Below are 23,990 nucleotides of genomic sequence, written 5' to 3' on the forward strand. Positions count from 1 at the left end.
CAGGTCAAGGAAAGAGTCAATGTTACAAAAAAATCTTGTAAAATCATCGTGTATCATTCAGAATTGACTGTCAACACGTAGCCTTCCTCTTTGAAGAAATAAAGAACTTGATTGCTTGAATTGCCAGAGCACACTGGACAGTTACACAAGGACTGCAAGGAGGACAGGTATGAAGCTGCTTAGGATTTGTATCAGACTGATAACAAAACTTCTGTTTGTTCACTGTGCCTAGTAAATGAAAATACACTTTATCACTAGCAGGACTTTTAACTCGTAAACAAGTTAATAAAATTTGCACAAAATATGATGCTTTATGTTGCTCACTTAGACCTTGCATCACCATCCATCATTTTACACAAATGAAAGTTCATATCCTTGGGAGTAGAATTCTTCTGACGTTGCTGTGGATAAATGAATGGTTGAAATATGTTTTCTGGTTAAATGCTGGAATCCTTATCATTGCCTGGCTGACTGTCAATATTTGTAGTTCTCACAGAGTGTTTTTCAGTGCAGAAACAGTAATTCAGAAATTTATTATCCACAACTTTATCATATTGCAGCTAGAATTGGCACCATGATGAAGAATCACCATGTAATCACAGATGATTTACTACTTTACAATTTCTTTTTTTTGGAGGTGAAAAACGCTTTTGCATTATCATCACTCAGGTCAAAAAAATAACAAAAAGCCCCTTATCAGATATTAATATTAATAAAATAAGGTTAAAACCAACATGAAAACTAATATAATAATAAGATTAAAACTAAAATAATAAAGAAACATAACCGTTAGGATAAAATATAAAACACGAACTACAAAATAAAATCAAAATTTATGGTTGCTTAACATTAAATTTTATGAAGTATATTGATTCTTCTTAGAAGTAACAATACCCAATCTAGTACATTCTTATTTTTTCCTAGGATGCGACATATGCCTCTCAGTAATTTGAGTTTGCAACATAAGACTGCATAATGTATGTAGTCTACGAGGATGTTATGCACAGTCAAGCGACAGTCACATCGTATGCTCAATGGTGTGTTTTCTGCTGACATCAGGTATCCATGAGTAGCTCTGGTATGTCCTAATAATAATTGCTACAAGACCATGTCCTCTGGTGAATGTTTCTGCATGAAGAGTCCCATGGTAATGCCATATCTTTGATGAGTAGGAGTTTATTATCCACTGTAGCAGTCCAGTCAACTATTTTACAAATATCTTTTCACTATGAAATCATGGTATACAGCAACTGACTGCTTCATTGTTACTGGAATGTTATCTGGTATGCAAGGTCACAGCCATTTTAATTCCAATCGACACATCAGGCTTGTCAACTTATTTTGCTTTAAAAATTGTCAGGTTCCCGTGACTCACCCTGTGTAATGTCAATCATAACCATACACAATAAAATTATAATAATAAGAGTAACAGAAACTTACTTTCAATGCTGTCAACTGTTTTTAATTCAAACGAAGCTGGACAACTATCATTACATGATTTTGTTGAAGGTCCTTCATTGTAAACTTTGCATTTAACACAATCTCTTAATTTCTTACACCTGCCATTACATGTCTAAAAAAAAATATTATAATTATAGTTTTCTTTGTTTTATAATAAAATTTAAATGAAATAAAGGAACAATTTTTGAAAAGCAGGATGGAGAACAATTTTTGAAAAGCAGGATGGGGAACAATTTTTGAAAAGCAGGATGGGGAATTCTTTTTGTTTTGAACAATTTAGCGTGTTATATGAATGGTTGATACAACCACTGTCATGTTACACAATACCTGAAGTTTTAATTACATATTATATGTATAAATCGGTTTAACTGCTGAATTCTGGAGGTCACATCAACCAAATGAGGTAGTTGAATTCATCTGAGAATTCTTTAAAATCAAAATTTGGAGTGCAAGTCAGTTAATGAGACATTAAAAGACATTATATTTTTTTGCAGACACAAAACATTTTTGCGTCTAAAAATGCTTCAGCCATTTCTTGAAAATAGATATCATGCGATATTGTGATTCAACAGGATGAAACATCCTTTCATCTAAGGTCCATGACAAAATTTTTCTAAAATTGATGTTACATGTCAAGATACTACACAGTTACAAGATTTGATATACAGAATTTGTTCATTGAAAGTTATGGTGTGAACTATATGAGAGGTGGCTGAAATATAATGCTAAGTATAAAACACAAATTAAACAAAATAGTTTTGGCGTTTGTTTCAAAACAAACAAAATAATTTTTTGTGTTAACAGAAATTATTTTTTATGTATTCTCGCAAAAAACAACCGTCTAGCTCCACTGAATTAAAAGTAATTCTATGCTTCTTTTTTGGGAATCCTATATTTTCAATGAGCATGAAAGTATCTATACTAACGGGTATATTGATTAATAAGGCATACGAAATACAGGAACTCTTGAAGAAATGTAAAGAATTTCATGAAAGAATTTTTTTCTTGAAAATAAAGAAAACAAATCACATAAACACGAGTCTTTAAACCTTTGCTTCAAGTTATAGCTTGTGAAAATTTTCGCTTGATTTCTGCTCCAAGGGTAAAATGAAACAATAGTGAAAATTTTAGAATTCAAATAGGAAATTATTCTTTATACTCACAATTCACAGCTAGCTTATATCCATTACAACATATGTAAACAAAAATTATACCTGCATATTCTAAATTTGAAAGCCATAAGGAATTTTTCAGAAATTGATACTCAAGCACTGTAAGTTTCTTCAATTTTGAAAGCGTACAAGAATTTCAATTTATATTTTCAAAACTTCCAAATAATGAATTTCAGTTTCTTTATATATTTAAAATAACAAAATGGAATTTAATATTGCTTAAACTATCATCTTATTTCATCTTTCTTTTTATTTATTTTTAACAACTTATTTTGTTTCTACATATTTTATAATATTAAAATGATTCTTAATTCAGTTTAAAATTATAGTGTATTTTACTGCCACATTTTGATCTGTTTTGTTTTTAATAAAAGTCAAATTTCTTGAACTCTTCTTCAGGTTCAATCAATGTTATTTGAGTTACATAGATTTTCTCTACAAATTTGTCGCAAAAGTTTACTTATTTACCGGTAAGAAATTGTATTCTGACACCAATTTTTTTGTGTTTTACAATAATTTTCTCAAAAATTGCTAAAGATATAGTTCTTGGATTATTTCATTCAATTTCTCAATAAAAATGTTCAAAGTATTAAGAATTGCTTCATTAACAAATTTGATCTTTTTATAGATCATATTGAAGCACCCAAAATTTATGATGAATATTTAATTCTATTCCTAGCATTTTGAGTGTAATCAATTAAACCAACTAGTAGAGATTTGTTTTAAAGACTTGGTATTTCTTTAAATTCAAACAACCTGAACTGCCTGTCTGAAATTGTCCATTGGAAAGTCACAATTGACTAAAAAAAAGTCCGAATCAAATGCTATAAGAAAAAAAAGTAGTACATTGGTAGAATGGTGCTATGAATGCATAACAGAAGCGGGAAAACGGTTTGAACACTTTTTAATTCGTATAAAACATGTAATAAAAAACTTTTTTTTATCGTTTCTTATTAATAATAAATCGAAACTGACTTTTAGCCTATCCATAATAATAATAATTATAATAACAATGAAACAAGGAATACTTACAGCACAACGATCACAATAAGGTCCAGAATATTCAATACCATTTTTAGCTTTATTGCATACACACTGTCCGCATTTACATACACCGTTTCCTGTGCAGATTTCATCACTAGAAGGTGCTATACATGTATTCACATCGGTAGTACAAGTGCAAGGGCTATTTCCTGGACCATTTTCCCAGCCCGGTTTACATATACATTGGCCACAATCACACGTACCATGATCTTCACCGTTACATAAAAGATTGTTATAACGTGCACAGCTGAAATTATCGCACTCACAATAATTACCATAATATTCCTAAAAAAAAAATTGTGATGACATTATTGAAATGATTGATATCCATTAAAAGCGAGCTCAAGTTAACATCATTAATAAATCCTTTTATAAAAGTAATTAAGGTATAATTATAAATAAAAAAAATTCATTTACTTATTGACTATCTCAAACTGGATTGAAGCTTTTTGGAAATGGATTAGAAGAAAGATAGAAAAAATAAGATGGAAGGATAAAGCGAGTGATGAATGCGATTAAAAAAGAAAGAGCACTTATACAGGAGGTACCCAAAAGAAAAGAAAACCGGTTAGAACATGTGGTTAGATAAAAAGGAATCTTGACAATTGCACTGAAAGAGATAGAGAATAAAAAGAAACAAAGGAAGTGAGGAACAAAAAGGATGAAATTAATTGATGAGGTGAAGATTTTAAACTACAAGGGATCAAAGGAGAAGGCTTGAGACAGGAACTGATGGAGCAGCGGTGGCATGAGGGATCTGCCCCGCTGGACATAACACCAAATAATGATAATCTCAAACTTGAATTCCTGAATCCTCAAATAAAAATATACAAAATGCTGTTACTGATGTCATCCTTATTATTTAAAAATCAATCATTCTCTTTGTTTATAGAAACTCTTCAGTACTAAAGTCTAGTAGAAAAGTTGTTTAAATTGTTGTTATTCTAAGGCTTTTTTGAGAGAGCTAGGTTATGTGACCTTCAGCAACATTCCTTTACCAATTATTATTGCAATAGAATAGTTAGTGTTAACATGTGGTACCAATTTTTCTGTGAAGATTTAATTTTTTTTTCTTAGATCGTGATTTTTGTTAGGGAACAACGTTCATTTGACAACAGGAAAGTGTTCGTTTTATTATTGTTTCAACATGGGTCATCATGGCCCAGTTTCTTCTTGGAAAATAATCTTGCAAAGGATAGCAAAATTAGGATGACTTGGTTTAAGGCTGAATTATGCTAAATTTAAAAGTGAAAAGAACATCCTGTTAGAACAGATTTACCTGCATGTAATAGAATACTGATGCTATTAAATAAGTGTTCATCAAAATTCCATCTGGTATGACACTGGATTAGGAGTTTCGAATCACAATATATAACAAATTTTGAATTTAAGTTTTTAACCTTATAAAATGATAGTTATTCAGCGATTAACTCAATGCTATCGGGCTAATCACAAAGCAAACATTTTAGATCACTGTAAGGGAGTCGAAGGTAATTTTTTTTTTATCACAGGCCCGTATCACTTTTAAACAGAAGTTATTTTATTTTTCTGATGTTTCATACATTTTTTGAATGGCCAGTTTTATGCCAATTTTTGCACTTTTTTAAGGTTTGTGGTAGCTTTAAAAACATCCTTGTTTTTTAATTTTAAAGATATCAAGTTTAAACAAGAAACCACAGTCTGCACAAAACATACTATATTATTTTATTTCCAGAGTTTATGTTTGGCTGATACTGCAGGAAATAGGGCAAAATACTAATTAATACTGAACTTATAAAAACACAAAATCTCAACTCTGAATTAAATATTTTTTTGGAAAAAGTAGACTAACCTAAGTTTTTTTTTGGGAAGATGATATTTCAAGATATTTTCTAAAAACAAAAATTCAAGATTTTGGAGTCATATCCTTACTTTTGTTTAGAAGCTCTAAATATTGTAATGTATAAAATTAGTTACATTAAAAAAAAATAACTCAAAAAGGGATACATACTCATAAAATAGTTTCAAATCTTTCAAAACTGTTAAAATTTGAACTTGTTATTTCTTGTCTTTTTTTTTTTTAGACTAGTTAAGGAACTCACTAGGCATAAATTCTTCTTTTTTTTAATAAAGATATTTAGTAACAACTCCATATATAGGAGACTTAAACTAAGCAATTTATATATCAATAGGGGTTTACTATCTATTTATCCTTAAGAATTTCCTTAACCGATTTATTTGTTCATTTCTTTAGTCTTCTGGAATGATTTTCATTCTGACCTTTTCAGTACTAACATACTGTAAATCCTAATTCATTTACATACTTCTTTCTTTCTTTTTCTGTTTAGCCTCCGGAACCACTGTTAAGGTATTACTTCAGAGGATGACATGTATGAATGTAAATGATGTGTAGTCTAGTACAGTCTCAGGTTGATCATTCCTGAGATGTGTGGTTAATTAAAATCCAACCACCAAAGAACATTGGTATCCACGATCTGGTATAGTTACCGCTATACCAATTCGACGGGTTAATTCATTTACATACTAGGTTGAAATGATTCTCTCATGGCAGATTCGTACCCGTGATTTATTACTTTTTATTGTATAGACAAATAACAGAATTTAAGTCATACGAGTGTGTTCCGTTTCACGTCGAGCCGTCCGGTGCTGGGATCTAGTGGGTGCTAGCGCTCACCGGAGAGTTCTGCTTGTACTAGTATTCGGCGCACGAATCTGATCCAAGGGGGTCACGTCATACTCTTGGTCCGACTGGACTCCATTTCTTTGTTCGGATGAACATTAACTCTAATGTTTTATTTAATTTTATATTTTTTTATTTTTGTACGTCAAGTTACACGTTATGTTACAATTCATTCCATTAACTGTCAAGACGACAATTCATTAAACCATTATTCATCAAGCAACAAGGCATTGTCTTCATTCATCACCTATGAACATACAGTCACCCCTCGCTCTACAATCTACCAGAGTGAAATAATTGAAATTTTGCTAAATGAAGTCAGGTGATGAATGCGAAAGCAAATGTTCTAGCGATACTTTTGATGATCATAATAACATGTCTGCGAATGAGGTTAGTTTAGAATGTTTATAGGTAGTGAAACTGCACCAACTTCTAATAATAATAATTAACAACGAATGGAAATTGAATCTTAAATCCAACTACAAATCCACCAAATAAAAGACACAAAATAACAAATGTACCTCAAGATAAGAACAGATTAGAACGCTGGTAATGATTTTATTCTCTCATTTCCAACTATATTAGCTACAACCTTTGAATAGTGGAAATAGTTATTTTTTAACCCTTAATAGTTATAGTAGTTAGGGTTAAGCGTTAACAGTTAATTGTGGAGAGAGCGGCACGCAAAATCTCCGACGGCAGAAGGTTGGATCCGGAGGTCCTCCAAGAAATAATCTCAAACGAAATTTCCAGCATACCGGAAACGGAGCATAGATACCACCCTGTGTACTGGTGGAACCATGAGATCGCCGAACAAAGAATCATATTTCAGCGAAATAAACGAACGGCCCAAAGATTACGAGTTAGACAGGGATCTGAGGCTCAGATTGAACAAACTATGGAGGCCTATACGACGGCTCGGAAAACGTTGAACTACCTGATTAAGAACGCCAAGAGATCTAAGTGGAGGGAACTGTGTGGTGAGCTCGATGCTAACCCCCACGGGTTAGCATCGAGCTAGCCTTCAAAATCGTAATGAAGCGATTGGGGAGGCGAGTGCCTGCGCTGAATGAGGACGAAGCGGCGCGCCAGATGTCCGTACTTTTCCCACGGGAGGAGGAGATAAGACGGGAGGCAGTCTTGTGCGAACGTGGCAGGTTCGCACAGGATGAGGTGATTGCCGCAATTAACAAGTTAAATAACAAGAAGAGTCCGGGCCCAGATGGAGTTCCGGAAGCGGTCATTAAAGGCCTGGCTAGAATAGTAACGTGGGGGATGACGGACATTTTGAGTTATGGGCTGCAACACCGCACTTTCCCTCAATGCTGGAAGGAGGCCAGAACGGTTTTTCTTCCCAAACCGAATACAAACCCAGGCGTTTGCGAGTACCGTCCTATCAGCCTCATAAATAATACGGGTAAGGCTGCTGAGAGACTTCTTGCTACCAGGATCCAAGAGGAGCTGGACCTAAACGGAAGCCTACATTTGGAGCAATATGGATTCCATAAGGGCCGTTCGACACTGGATGCGATAAACAGGGTGGTTAGCTGGGCGGCGGAGGTACGGAGCGGTACTTGGAGGACCAGAAGGATCCCATTGATGGTCCAGTTAGATATCAAAAATGCGTTTGGCTCGGTACCGTGGACGGCCATTGTAGCGGCGCTCAGAGAAATGAATGTTAGTGACCACTTGCTAAACCAGGTTGACTGCTACCTGTCTGATAGATGGAGGTTCGCACTTTGGAGGGGGTGGTGAGATTTCCGGTCTTCGGTGGAGTTCCGCAGGGGTCTGTGTTAGGCCCCTTGCCGTGGAACATCTTTTACGACTTTATCCGGAAGGAGTCAGCGTAGTCACTTACGCTGACGACATTGCACTATTGCTGGAAGATAAGGAAATCGGTGATGCAGAGGATAAAGCAAATCGCTCCCTCCAACTCATAGACAACCGGCTAATAAACAACAACATGGAGGTGTCCCCGGCAAAAAGCAAGTGTATCCTCTTCACGGGTAGGAGAAGACCGCGCGGCGTTCGGGTCGTGATCCGTGGAGAGGTTATAATTGAGGTCAAGGATACAAAATACCTAGGGGTGATAATAGATAAAAGTCTCAAGTTTGGTGGGCATATAGAAAATGTGTGCAAAAAGTAGGGCTCACCATAAAAGCCATCAGGAGATTATTCGTGGAACACAAAGTACCGGGGGCTTCCAAACGGAAACTGATTGCGTCGGCGGCGGTGTCTGCGGCGCCGGTTTGGGCTGATGCAATCAGGATACAAAGAAACAAGGATAAACTGCGAAGAATGCACAGAACGGCATTGTTAGGAGTGGCGGCAGGGTATCGTACTCTGTCATATGAAGCTATATGTGTGCTTGCGTCGGTCCCGCCGATAGAACTTCAGATCAAGAGCAGGAAAGCGAGAGCGGAAGGGTGTAGTAGAGCTGAGACCGAGGCGATGACCCGACAGTGGTGGAAGGAAGTACGGGCAGAGACTAACGCTGCGGCCTGGACCAGAACGTTAATAAGTGATTTGGACGCACGGCTGGATCGCCAACATGGCGAGGTGAACTTTTACATAAAACTTTTACATAACACAGATGATGTCGGGTCATGGATGTTTTGGTTACTATTTAAAAAGATTCGGCAAGAGAGACACCCAGCTGGGACTACTGCCAGGAGGTGGACGACGCAGAGCATACGATGTTCGAATACCGAAGATGGGCACAATACAGACAATTCATAGCAGTCAATAACCTGAACGCGAATAACATAGTAGAGTTGTCGCTAAGGAGGGAGCAGAACCGGAACGTTTTTAACAATTTCGCCGGTACGGTTCTTCGCACTAAGGAAGGGGAGGCGCGACTAAGGAATCGTTAGGTTCAATCGTAAATAGGGATAGGTGGACAGCCCCGTCTCTGAGAGGCTGTATGCCCCGGCGTGCAGGTTTCGGTGAGGGGACGGAGACTCCGGGGAGATTTCGCGGGGATAAAATTATAAGACCTAGACCCGGCCGGCGTGGCTGGTTTTTGGGGGTGCGCGCGCTCCTTGTGCTGGTCGCACCGGTTTGAGGCAAATGGTATAAAGACCGAGACCCGGTTTCTGTCGGCGGCGGTGGGGAACGGCATAGCCGGGCTTTGCCCTCGTCGGCGGGAAATAGAGGCAGGCAAGAAAAGATCTAGCACCGGGGCGGTTGACCTGCCGTGCCGGGTGTAAAACCGGTGGGCGGGAAGACCGCCTTAGAGTCAAAAGACACTTCTCTGGGCCGAGTATACTTAATTGGATGTCCGGTCCAGGGATGTAGGGGAAAAAAAAGGGTTAATAAGTTATTAAGGGTTTTTAGTTATTAAGTATTACTCTCAACTTACGATCGGTTGGAATCTAGTGCCTGATAATTAATCAGTAACTTTTACAGTCGTGATTGGTGGAATGTAATGCCTTTTTGATTCGTCAATCATATTCGTACGCGTGATCGGTTAAAAATTTTCGATATTCTGATCGGTTCGTTATTGAAGTAATCTCTGGAGGCGGATAATATTATGTGTAATCTGCAATATGCTTGGATGAATGTGAATTGCCATTGGTTTTTTTATCGTCTTATTTTTGCGAGGATTAGAAACGTATTTGGTTCGCATTTCATTTTTTTTACGAATATTAAGTGACTTATGAAATGCCAAACGTTAAATATATTATCAAACTGCACTATTATTAAAAACAAATGAATGTTCCTATCTTAATCTTTTATATATTCTTAGTCGGTCTCCGCCATTGTAAAATTTAACACAAATATTATTTACTATACACGCATGTAAATTTTAGATTGCCCGTTAAAATATACTCGCATTTGAATGTAAAATGATATATTTTCAGGGGAAAATTTACCCGTTTGAAAATTTTATAAGGCTTGAATATATTCTGTGGAATTTTACACAAATTATAACTTACATTATACCGTTAACTAGTTATCACGTTTGTTTTGAATTTAAAAGTTATTACAACATCATAATATGATGTGTGGTTTTTAAGGTAAATTAATGAGATAGTGTTTATTTATACCGGTGTATACAACTTTAAATAAAAAGTAAAATAAATAGTAAGTTAAATACGCTCAAAAAAGGAAAATTTCTATAATATAAATAAAACTGTTTTTAATGAAACTATACTGACATCAAAAAAGTTAAAACACTACATTTCTATTACTAAAATCTGTTACTAATTTAGAATTTTCTTTAAAAAAAATACACGTTAAATATATGTAATAGACAATAGATATAAACAGATATAAATAGATAATAAACAATGTTTAAGCGTTCCATATAATAAGCAAAAAAAAAGGAAAAATTTGTTAGAAAACTCTTACCGGCCCGATTTCATTTATTAAACAACAAATAATCATACGAATTGTATTATTTTTGTAAATATGATATGTATTACATACAAATGAAATCAGGCCGGTAAGAGTTTTGTAACAATTTCTTCTTTTTTTTTCTTATTATATTTAATTAATGACATAAGCTCGAAGCCTATCGATAGGATTACAAACGTTTGAAAAACGGCGAGCCAAATAGAATTTCAATTCAGGATGTTAGGGATGAAAGGAAGAGATGCTACTGATCTGGCTGGAATAGAAGTTGGCCAACGCACGAACAATGTCAGGCCAAACTTTTACAGGTAAAACTTATCTTTTATTTTAAAACGGTTCAAACTTAATGATTTCCAATAAATATGAAACTATCGCTACTAAAATCAGTAAAAAAAATGAGTAAAACGTGGCTTAAACTAAGGAAATACATCAGGAATTGATGAGAGGTCACTGATGCAAGTACTATGCGTAAATGCCGATTACTTTCAGGGCAGCCCTCATATAAGTCGTTATTATTTTCATCCGATTTTTAACAGTATTTCTGCTCCGTCAATCTTTTACTTCTGTTATAAAAACATTGTACCCGCTTCCTATCAACAAACCTGTAAAAAATAAAAAAGATCGCATTTCAAAAAATATTTACCTCTCCGTTACTTCTTCTCTCACATTCACATTTATTACAGATGCATTGACCGCGTCCGGAACAATTGATTGTCGAATTAGCGTCCTTTTTACAACCGATAACATTTGCTTCTTTATCGCCACGTGCAGCAGTATCACCGACATTGCATTCACATCCACGACCGTAATGTCTGCTATTGCATCTACATACACCGCATTGATATTTACCAGAATTATGACAGAATTTTATATCATCTTGTTCTTGGTTTTTCTGGAAAAAAAACACACAAGATATAAATATTAAAAAAAAAAACATGACTGCCAAAAAAAAAATTATTGCTGGCAAACATTGCCCTTTAATATAGTATAATTACTAATACTTTTTTTGTCTTCAGTCATTTGACCGGTTTGATGCAGTTCTCCAAGATTCCTTATCTAGTACCAGTCGTTTCAGTACGATATACTCCTACATCCTACATCCTTAACAACTTGTTTTACATATTTATTTATTAACGACATACGCCAATTCACAAAAATGATTATATATATATATATATACGATTTACAAGTCCAAGATGGATTAAAAATAAAACAGTAGCGATTACTTATTTAGAAGACTAGATATAACAAATAATAACAGGATGTTCACCGGCTCAATCTAACAATATAAAAAGTACCGGTAAAAAAATAACATAACGGTAATAAAATGCCAACAACAATAACTAACATCAACAGGCAAGTATAATGACTGTAAGTAAGATTATAGCAGTAATCGATAACAAATTAGCAATAGATTTCCACAATTCAAAACAATAAAAGGAAGAAATGTGGTAATCGTTGAACTCGAATGCAGCAATAATAATAACATAAGCAAATACACAACGAAACACGGATGAGATGCCATCAGTAACAACAATAAATTAGTTGTAAAAAAACAAATTCACAATGAAAACAGGGCATAGTAACGCACTTCAAAGATTAAAATATTCTTTTCAGGTGATAGCCGCTACCGTGAAAGAAGTGTTGGAGCGGAGAGACCAAGTTGCCGAGTCTGTGAAGTCGCGGAATAGTACTATGCAGCTAGTAGAACATACACGACGGCTGAAGAGGTCTGATAAACGAGTCCGGCATGGAATTCTAATATCAAACGGCTCAAGCGGTTCAGGACAATCCACTTCGCCGATCAGAACTATACGGAGAAACACATCGTACAACCGTTGCCTCTTCAGCAGCGACTCCAACCACGATATCTCCGAGGCACCCGGTGGCACGGACCGGTATTCAAAGCCAAACCCAAACCCAAGAACACGAAAATTCTGTCCTGAATCCTCTGGAGACGCTGGATATGCCCAAGCTAATGAAGCGACCAAACTCTAGAAGCGATTTGACAAGAGCGACGTAAACCGACAGATCTAAATTAAGATAATTTATCCGTTTTCTTATCGAGAGGGTGTAAATTGGATTCGATGCAGTCAGCCTTATTACAGAATCATTTTTATGTTATCGGCTGATAACTTGCGATAATCGCCATCAGAAATGCCGAGAGAAACCGTCCCTCGCATTCATTTTCGCACGGAAGCCGCTTTGTAGAGTCCAAAATTATCTCCTGCACACGATAGAATATAAAGGATCCGACAGAGACATGTCAACCGTGAAATTCAGTACGTACTGAAATACTCAAATTATGGCACGAGTTAACATACAACGCGTTAAAATTGAGCTTTCGAGGTTTAATACAAAAATAAAGTTATACGCGTTAAAAATTTACAGTTTATAGTCTAAACAATAAAAATTATCGACATACATTAGCGATTCACCACGTCCTCCGGTTTTTTTTTTGTCTTCAGCATTTGACTGCATTAATGCAACTATCCAAGATTCCATCAACCTTGCGTGAACGATAAGCGTGAGGCCGTACTTTCAAGATAGCAGCCGGAGGTTATCTTTCTGAATAAGCTATATGGTTTGGAAAAAACCGCCGATGAAGTAAGAAGCAATTTTCAGGTTGCTCTTCGTAATAAGAGGTCCAGCATTAAGATAAGAAATATACAAGAAACCCAGAGGATTTCCCATATATTTCTTATATTGGTTGTCATCGCTGATGACGAAGAGACTGTGAGACTGAATCTTTAAAGGCTGAAAAATTAAAAGGCGACCGAGGGTTATTGTCTATAACGTGGATCGTCGTCTCTCTGACGATGAGTTCATGACTGTCAGGGAACAAAATACTGATTTCGACGAGGCGACTTTTTAGGGTGAATGTTGGTTCCTGTTTAAGACAGGTAAACGTGAAGCAGAGCGTTACCACGCGGTGTTGGGAGGTGGGTCCTGGTCTTCTACAGAAGTTTATTTCTGAAGATAGGTTGTTTGTGGACTTCTCGTCTTGTAGGGTGAAGGAATGTATAGATATCCAGCGTTGTTTTAAGTGTTGTCTTTATGAGCTCAGGGCGAAGTTTTGCCAATTTCCGTCGCTGTGTGCTCATTGCGGTGAGGAAGGGTACAAACGAAAGGACAGTTTCAAGAAGAATGGGGGATTGATTTGTGTCAATTGTAAGAGTCTGCGCAAAGAGCAAAGCACTACGTACAGTAAGGATAGTGAGTTTCATTTAAGAGTTGTCGAGATGTACTTCAGTTCATCGAATGATTAATTTCGGGTAGTTGAATACTCACGGTGCTTACAATGTGCAGACTGAATTAGATGAGGTTGTAGATCGAAGGAATCTGGATGTGGTTCTTCTGCAGCATCCTTATATTGTGGCGGGTGATCTGCCAGGTTTTAGTACCTAGCAGAAGTTTCTGTTTCATCCTGCTAGTATGTCTGCTATTTTGTGTAGAGGAGATCTGGATTGCAACTTTGTTCGGCGGCTCTCTGATTTTCACCACGTTGTTGTGAAGCAGTTTATCGAGACCTTGCAACATTATGTTGCAAGTTTGTATTTTCAATTTAGTGATCCGGTTGAGCGTCATTTAAAGAAGTGAAACACGATTGTACGGTTTGTTGGAGGCTGTCTTATTTTGATCAGTGCAGACATTAATGCAAGGTCTTTATGGTGGAACAGTATTTTATCGAATGAAAAAGGGAGTGAAGAGTTTCATTTTGCAACACGGTCTCGAGATTTATAATGCTTTGGGTGAGTTGCTGACCTTCGCAGGAGTGGTGAACGGTAGAAGTTTGTTTGCTGGCACAAATAATAGTGTGATAATCGGAAGTAATATTACCGGAACAGCAGTTTATGACGGTTCCAGTGATCGTTGTTTGATTGTGTTTCAGATCACGAATGTCCTCAGTGAGATGTACCGGTGTAATGTTGCCGTTAAGCAGGAGCGTTTCCTGTACAGGAGAGCAGACTGGCAAAAAAAAACTGTCGATGTATTATCGGCTAGACTTCGTGTCTTGAGCCGGAGTTTGAAAGTTATGAATTTGAAGGAGTTGGTAGGAAGGCTTTCTCTTGCTTATGTGGGTGCTGCATAACGCTCTATCCCGTGTAGTTCTGGTCGGGAGAGAACTGCTCCTGGTGGACGAGAGAGTTCTCTGATCAGAAGCGGTCTGTGAGTCGTCTTAGATGAGCTTTTCAACGTGAGGGTGACTTTGAGTGACGAGCAGAACTTGCTTCCGAGTATAGGGATTTGAGGACCCGGTATTTTCATATGATTCAAAGCAGCAAAAAGCGTTCTTTCTTGCAGGATCAGGGTAATAAGGATCCCTGGGGTGTCATTTGTAGGATTCCGGAATATAAACGAAAGAAAGAAAGTTCTTCTGTCTGCTCTCTCCACCCGGCAAGGTGTACTGACTGACAGGACAGAAATATTGCGCACTCTGTTGAATGATTTACTGCCAGATGATAATATGAAAGGCGAGTGTCAGAATCATCTGCATGTTAGACGTGAGGTCGATTCTTTTCGTTCGGGTATAGCAGCTTTTCAGATTACTGAGGCTGAGGCGCGGCAAGTTGTTTGCAGTTTTGCAAGGAATAAGGCTCCTGGGTATTATCGAATCACTTTACATCTCCTTGTTCGCTCATTGGGCGTAAGCGTTGGTGTAATAACAAAGGTTCTGAATAAAATGCTTTTTGCTGGCTATTTTCTTCTTTGTTGGAAATGTGGTATGATTAAGGTTCTTTTTAAAGCTGGTGACAAGGATCCTACTGTTAGTTTGTTGTACAGGCTTCTGAAGCTTCTGTCAATGCTCGGAAAGATTTGAGAAGGTGCTGTATTTGCGGATTAATGGAAGGTTGATTTCGCAAAATCAACCTTCCATCAAGAGATTTCGCAAAATCTCTTTTGGACCAGTATGGTTTTCGACCGGGAAAAGGTATAGAGGATACAATTTTAAAGGTAACTGCAATCCTTACTAACACTGACTCTGCGTATGTCCTGGGTATATTTTTTGATATATCTGGAGCATTTAACAACTTGTGGTGGTCCTCTTCCTTGTATCAATTATAACAGCAGACGTGTACACGTGATGAAATCGGAGTGCTACAAAGTTACTTTTGTAACCAATATGTAGAGCTTCGCAATAGTGGCAATAAGGTAAATAAGATGCTGTCTAAAGAGTGTCTCCAAGGCTCTGCTTTGGTTTGTGGAGTTTGACTTTCTCATGCGGTTTGAGGTTGCCAAGTGGATGTCGTATCATCGCTTATGCCGATGATGGGCTTCTGCTCGTCAAAGGAGACCTGCGGAACGAGGTCAAATTCCGGGCAACTCAGGCTTGTAGAGCACCACTAGAGGTGTGAAGCTATCAACACAAAATGGTACTGAGCCCTGAAAAGACCAGCATGATGCTGCTGAAGGGCCGTTTGGCCGCTACACAAAACACGGGCGAGCCCGTGTTTCGATGAACGGCCATCCTATTCGTTATGTCTCGTTGCAACGGTATTGGGTGTACTTCTTGGTGAGAATTTCACATTCAAGGAGCACTTTCAGAGTATTGCTAAGAAGGGATCTGATGCCTTCTTCGGTATTCGTAGAGTAGTCCACGTCGATCGGGGTCTAAATTATAAAACAATGAAAATTTTATATAAAGGTGTATGTGAGGCGATTATGCTTTACTCAGCACCCGTTTGGGCAAATAGAATGAGGTATAAAAGCTACTGCGATATTCTGTTAGAGTCTCCTGTTAATTACTGTGATGCAGGGCTATAGGACTGAGGAAGTTCTAGTTATTGCGGGTGTTAAACCAATTGATGTCCTTGCATTGGAACGACAGTTACATTACACTGTGAAGAAGTTCAGTCTGACTGCGCAGCATATTCGGGAAATAGAGGAGGAAGGTTTTGGTATTTGGCAGGACAGGTGGAATGAGATGGTAGATGGGCGATATACGCACGGCTTCTTAACATGCATAAGGGCATCGGGAGTCGCATCATGGATTTCCCAGACATTCATGTGACTCGGTTCCTTTCAGGGCATGGTGCATTTTAAGACAGGCTGGCTCTGATTGGCTTGACTCAATCGATTTGATTTCACTGACTCGGGTCAGTGACCTCAATTCTTATTATTGGATGATGCATATCATGTGGTGTACGTCGGCTCAAAATATGTTTAGGCGTGTCAGGTTGTCAGGGAGCTTGAGGGTATCGGTTCAGGATCTGCAGGCTAACATGAAAGAGATGTGTGGCTCATTGTTGAAATATTTTCAAGGTTTTTGGTGTTCGAAAGGATTGTAGAGGGTATTTGTGTAGAATAGTAGCCTGGATGGTTAGGGACCCGTTTGGGTGCTTTTCCGCCAGAGTAGGGGCATTTGGCAATTGTGCCTCATTGTTGTTTGGTATGTTCATGGGTTGATATAGATAGATACTTTTGGATGCTTTGGTATGGTAGGTCGAAATAGTGATGTTGTGAATAATTTTTGAGGAGATGAGGTTAATATTTTGTTATAGCTCAATTATTGATTATCAGTTTTGTGATTCGGTTCAGGTGAGTTTGAAACATATATTTTGTTAGTTGATGAGTTTTAACACTGATGGAAATGTCTTTTGAGGCATTTGCATCGGTGCCATCCTGATAGAGGCTGTACTGATGACTGAAATATATAATCAGGTATTGAGGATACGAAAGACGACCTCCAGTAAAGCCCATCAGGGCTAAGAACAGAGGGGGAGGTGCGGCATCAAGTAGTGGCTAAGTGGTGGGAGTGGCATCGTCATAAGGTGGATGGTCTTCCCGATGGTATCGGGATGGATGAATGTGTACACAAAAATCGATAGCACTTAAGTGAATAATTTTTAAAAGCAATGAATATTGAAATTTCAAATCTAGTAGAACATATTTTCAACATCAAATAAAGTTTAATAACATTACTTCATTTTTTCTAATTATCCAAGATTTTCTCGTTTTTCTGCGCCACTCTGTATAAACATTTACCCACAACAAATCTTTACAAGTGTTCAGTTTTAATATAGAAAATAAATCATTTTAATGTTTTACAAGTGAAAATTATAAAATAAAAGTGGCACTTAAAATAAATTTTGAGGATATTTTGAATTCAGTCAAAAAAAGCTAGAATATGCCAAAATTATCTGTGTAAAAAAACTGTTGTACACCGATGGAAAATTAAAAAATACAGAAATTTAGTACGGCTCTATAATTAACCAAAATCATGACCAAAGAAGAACGATAATAGAGAAGATAAGTAAAAATAACAAAAATTTCAAGATAAAATACATAAATAAAGAAAAATAGAAACATATAGGTACTTACATTAAATCCTTCATGTTCGCACTCACAATCGCACAACATTTCAACTCTAACTTCCAAACGTTCATTTATTCCAACTGGATAAATTTGAAACGTATGAACGTAATTTTTATCGGAAGGACATTTACTCAGTTCAATTTCAGCTTCAAATTCAATCTTTTGCTCAACCTTTATAAATAAAACAAAAAAATTAATAATTAATGATATTAAATTCTATAATTAGTTCATTAAATTTCAGTATTATAGTAAAACCGCACTTGTTTCGACCAAATAAGCTATGGGCTATATATTTGACTTCTTGTGCTTTGCATTATACATTGTTGATTAGAAAACAATTATAAAAAAATGATTTAAACAAAGTTTTTTTATTATAAAACGTTTAATGTATGAAAGGTAGCCAAAATGTAACCTTATTCATAACTCACAAATAAAAAGAGATAGTCAAATGAAACAAATGTGACATAAATTTAATTTATTTAATACAAAAACTTACAATTATTTTTCCACATGGTCACCATTTAAAGCTACACATTTCTCCCAATAGTGAACTAATTTTCTTACACTATCAATAAAGAACGCTGGTGGTCTTTCTCAATCCACAATGTCACTGCGCCCTCAGGTTATTATTCGTAGTGAAATGAAGATATCTTAATTTACATTTTAATTGAGGAAAGAAGTGAAAACTGCGGAGGTGTCGAATCCATTGATTATAGAGTGTGGAATAGGTTTAAATTTCAACTTCACAAAATCCTTGGTAGCACACTCGGAATTATTGGCTCTGTGGATTGTCAAACACAACAGACATTCCTAAAGTGTTTTAATGTTTCTATGTATCACATAGAATTAACAATTGACTCGGTTGCAGCAGGTCAATCACGTACACATGATTGGAATTCTAGAATATTGTCAAGAGAATTTTTTTTTTGAATACGGTTTTTTGAATTTTTTTGATCGGGACAAGCCATACTGTTGGTTTTCCACACTCTGCTATTTTCTTCTGGGTAGCAATGATGCACTCAAATTTTGTTTTCTGGCACAACATTGAAAAGGAAGTCATCTCCCTCACCACTGCACTCTGTTTTTAGGTGGATTGGGATAGGAACAGAACAGAATGCAAGGATGTCAGAGGGTGCAGTACTCTCCCATGTTGCAGTATAAGAACTTATATCGTTTGTTGAGTCTTTATAGTGGACTGGAGAGTAATAAATGTAAAACTGACTGATATTCGTTGTTATGTGAATCTTGGGACTGCCTTCTGATACAAAGAATTTTCGGTGGCAGTTACCTGACAAAATGATTTACTTGTAAGCTTATCTTCTCACACGTATGATGCACTCTCCCTTTCCGTCCAGAGCGAGTAAAAAGTCTTGTTATCAGGAGTCACTCTCCTGTAAGGGGTAGGTGCCAGAGGTAATTTTAGGACCTGGTCCTATGCGGCACTCTACTGCAACTAGTTTACAGTCGAGTGCAAGTTGAGAATGACGACTCCATAATTATATCACCTGACAGAAAATGACAGAACGTAGGTCAAAGAGTTGACGAATGTTAGTAGAGGAATGAAACAACAAGATGGCAGCACATGTTGCTTTGTGTGATGTTTTGTTTTCCCATTACGTTCAAACGTTCCACATGCATTACATTTCAGTAACCCTTATACATCAGATGAAATATTCACAGTGTCATCATTCTGCATTTCTGACAGCATTTAATCACTGAATGACATTTATTTCTAATAACATTTATCCTGTTTTTTAAAATCAACAGAATTTTCAATCATAATTTGAGATAGGATTCAGGTGATTTGGTTTTGAAAAAATATAATACCATTTGATTCTCCGGAATAAAATTTTGCGACCTGTCAAATCACATGAATGTTGTGGTCATTATATATAGTCAAACGTATTGAAATTCTTTACACTTAATAGTTAGAACTGTTATATGAGAGCATTAAACAATAATACAAATAACTGTACAAATAATAAAGGGACAAATAACTGTAGAATAATTTTGTGTTCAATCATAATGAAATTAACCCTTCTTTTCAACAAAATCCCAGACAAAATTTATGCATTTATCCCTTCTTTCTGTGAGCTTTCTTATTCCAGTTGTAAAAAATTGTTCACATCAGTGTCTGATCCATTTTTTATTGCATTCAAGACCTACAAATTTTTGCCGAGTTTGGTGTCACTTAAATAAATCTTTCACTGGACTGAAAAAAAAAATTAATGGTGTGAGATTGAGTCTGTTAGGTAGAGCTGTGGCAACCTTTCCCGACCTTTTTTTTCTGTTTAGCCTCTGGAACTACCACACGGTATTACTTCAAAGAATGAATGAGGATGAAATGTATGAATGTAAATGAACTGTAGTCTTGTACAGTCTCAGGTTGACCATTCCTGAGATGAGTGGTTAATTGAAACCCAGCCAAAGAAAACCGGTATCCATGATCTAGTATTCAAATTCATATTAAAGTAACTGCCTTTACTAGGATTTAAACCTCGGAACTCTCGACTTCAAAATCAGCTGATTTGTGATGATGAGTTAAGTACACTAGACCAGCCCAGTGGGCAACCTTTCCCGACCTGACTTTTGATTAGCTTTAGAAAATAAAAATTTTACCTCTGCATGCAGTATTTCCATGATACATGAGTTGAAATGCAGAGTTGAAATTTTAAAATAAATAAAAGGGTTATAATAATAAAAACTCTTATTGAACATTTGATACTTTCTGTCTGAGATGCCAACTTGAACGTCACACAGTTTCAATTTATTTTATTAATAGTTTTTCCACAGTTGCAGTTTGTCTCATTAATTATAGAACTACCTTCTTAGTAACAATAAATAGTTATAAATAAAGATAAATACCTTTAAATTATGGCAGATTTTTCTTTGTTGTAATGGAGCATTTTTATCTGTACATTGTGTTCTGTATGTAACGCTTAAAAACTCAGGTGCATTATCATTCATTTCTATGGAACCACTAATTTCCTGTAAAAGACAAAAGACAGATGTTTATCTTTGATAATAAACAGTACAACAATTTTTATAAATTTGAAGATTCAGTTTCTGTGATTTACCACAGTCTAGAAATTTAAATAAAAAATTCAAAAAATAATCTAATGAAAATTTCAATGGATGGTAAACCTTGAATAGTATATGAGAAAAACTTTCTTCATTCATATTAAAGGGTATTAAAAAACAAAAAAATATGACAAAAAAAGTTTATCTATAATAACCCTAACCAAAATAGCTGTCATTTAATGTTCTTCACAGCTAGTTTCAGAACTTTTAATCTACACAGTGAAAAACTAAAGAAAAAATGAAATTTTTCAAAAATTCCTGTCTTCAAACGATCTTTTTTCAGTATAAGACTACTTAGGATATATTTTTTATGCCACTTTTGAAACTAGCCGAGAAAAATTCTAAACTGCCTCTCATTTGGTTAGGGTTTTCCTAGTGTAAAATTTATTTTATGTCAGAAATTTTTGTTTTTCAGTACTCCTTAAAATATGTTACAACCTTACTCTTTTTATCTAAAATATTTTACATCCTCCTCAAGGAGGTTTGGGGGTTGATGGTCTCATACTAAAAAATAAACTGTCTTGAAGAAGGAGCATATCTATTAAATTTAACTTTTCTATCTCAAACAGAAAAAACATTTAAGGGTTTCATACTTCAATAACTTATATATATATGTGCACACACACGCGCACAATAATTCTGTGTTTTTGCAAGGTATGACAAACATGATATCACAGCTAACAGTCATTCCAAAAGGGAATCACAAAAAGTGTTTCCAGCAATGGAAGGATACTAGTTTAAGGGCATGGTAAGCTTACTAAAATAAGCAAGTCATTGTTATGGCATGATCTACAGATGTCTTATGAACAGAATATTATTACATTTTATGAATACTATTAAATATTTTTTTGAACAGACCTCATGTATGTGCTTCATAAGGAGAGAGAGAGAGAGAGAGAGAGAGAGAGAGAGAGAGAGTGATTGATACGGTATAACTTACAGCATATTTATCTCTAACAATATCAACAATATTGTTTGAGTCTTTTTCCAGGAGGCCTACAGATGATCCCACAATATTACTAGCTAGATCTTCATAAATGGGAGCTTCAGATTCAGTAACGGCAAATATTACATTCATAGAATGTTCTCTGATTTTCTGGATAACCTGAAATTAAAAAAAAAACCAGTTAGTTCAACTTAATTTTTCCTCTTCCTCATTTCTGCAATGTTAATTAAAAATGAGACATACAAGGGACATTTGGAAAGTTCTCGGCCTGACAAAGAAAATACAAGATGTTTATTACTTAATATACAGTAGAACTCTCATTAACTGGGGTTCCAGTTATCCGGGGTTTTAGTAACCATAGCTATTAAAAAAAAAAAAGAAGAGGGATACTGTATTAGGGTAAGAAATACAGTACTATGTTATTCTTTGTAAATGTTACCTTAAATGGCACTCTACTACAGTAGAGTACTTCGATTGCATTGTACAATACATACTACTGTACCACACATATTGAACAGTAATGCAGTTTAATTCCATAAACACGAGTAAACACGTGTTATGCTGAACAGACGTGACAGAGCACGAAATTCTGAGAATTCTTTACCAGTTTTTCAGAAAAGTTATCTCCATTACCAATGTACTCTAACAACTTAGGTACAATACAATGTGCAGAACTACTGCATATACAACATAAAATGACCTTGAACAGCTGTCAACTCGTATCTGTTTTATCCAGTGGTTCAATCACACCATTTTATGTTAGTTTATTATCTATGTATGTAATACTGCAGTTTGAATGTGATTTTTAAACTGTACTGGATATAGTTTTTGTGCTATTTTAATGGTACAGTAACTGTCTTTTACTACTGTACCATATTTACTGTCTCGCAATTCAATTTGAATTTGGAAATATGACTTCAAAGAGGAAGTGCATTGTTCTTTCCATGGACCAAAAATTGGCAGTTATAAATCATGTGGTGGACAAAGTCAAAAGCATAAAGAAACTTTCAATGGAATTTGGAATTGGTAAACAAACTGTCCAAGATCTTTTCAAACGGAAAAAGGATATTTTCAATTTTATTCGCTGACTCTATATCTGCTCTTTTATCGAGAAAAAATATGAAAACGTCTACATTATCGGATCTAGATGCTGCTGTTTTTGATTGGTTTAAACAAAAACGTGCTGAAGGAGTCGCTATATCTGGATCGATGGTGAGTAAGAAAGCTTTATTTTTTCATAAAAGTTTAAATATAAATAAACCATTTTCTGCTTCAACAGGCTGGCTACACAGATTTAAAAAATGACATGGCAATACACAATTAGATATTCAAGGGGAAAGCGTTTCTGTAGATTTAGCAGCCACAACTTTATTTAATGATGAATTTTATTCTTTAAAAAAAGGTTCATTCTTACTCCAGAACAAATATATAACGAAGACGAGTCAAGTCTATTCTGGAAATCTACGCCAACAAAACCTTTAGCAGCCCAGTCAGAAAAGTTTGCCCCCGGTCAAAGATCTAGTAAGGAGTGGCTAACTATTATGAGCTACTCAAATGCATTAGGAACACACAAAATCAAATTAACTGTTATTGGTCAAGCAAAAAAGCTTAGGTCTTTTAAGGGCACAGAAATTTAAATCTTTTAAGGGCAATTTTTTCCTTACAATTACTAATCACAATCCAAAAGCTTGGATGTCACAAGCAATATTTAAAACCTGGTTTTTTAACGTGTTTGTCCCATCAATTCGTCAGTACAAAAAAGAAAAAAAATCTTCTGCCCAAGGCAATCCTGTTACTAGATAATGCTCCATGTCATCCTTCCAAAACCAGTTTTATTTCTGAAGATGGTCAAGTTTTCGTTCATTACCTTCCACCAAATGTAACATTTTTGATCTAACCAGTGGATCAAGGAGTAATAAGCAATTTTAAAAGG

The 23,990-nt window shown here is 35.8% G+C and overlaps 1 protein-coding gene across 4 annotated transcripts in view; it reads right to left on the bottom strand.

Moving 5' to 3' along the window:
• The window catches only part of LOC142333737 (integrin beta-PS-like), an 84,337-nt gene that overhangs the window by 14,171 nt on the left and 46,176 nt on the right, over window positions 1–23,990 (bottom strand). For all 4 annotated transcript variants that reach the window (XM_075381192.1, XM_075381190.1, XM_075381189.1 and 1 more), the window contains 6 exons: window positions 22,052–22,216; window positions 20,896–21,018; window positions 18,037–18,201; window positions 11,357–11,605; window positions 3,666–3,962; window positions 1,441–1,573 (listed from right to left, as the gene is read on the bottom strand). In XM_075381192.1, the coding sequence (XP_075237307.1) occupies window positions 1,441–1,573; window positions 3,666–3,962; window positions 11,357–11,605; window positions 18,037–18,201; window positions 20,896–21,018; window positions 22,052–22,216 (1,132 nt within the window). The remainder of the gene's footprint in view (window positions 1–1,440; window positions 1,574–3,665; window positions 3,963–11,356; window positions 11,606–18,036; window positions 18,202–20,895; window positions 21,019–22,051; window positions 22,217–23,990) is intronic.

Source organism: Lycorma delicatula, chromosome 13, assembly GCF_047948215.1.
Source record: "Lycorma delicatula isolate Av1 chromosome 13, ASM4794821v1, whole genome shotgun sequence".
NCBI classification, from domain to species: Eukaryota; Metazoa; Arthropoda; class Insecta; order Hemiptera; family Fulgoridae; genus Lycorma; species Lycorma delicatula.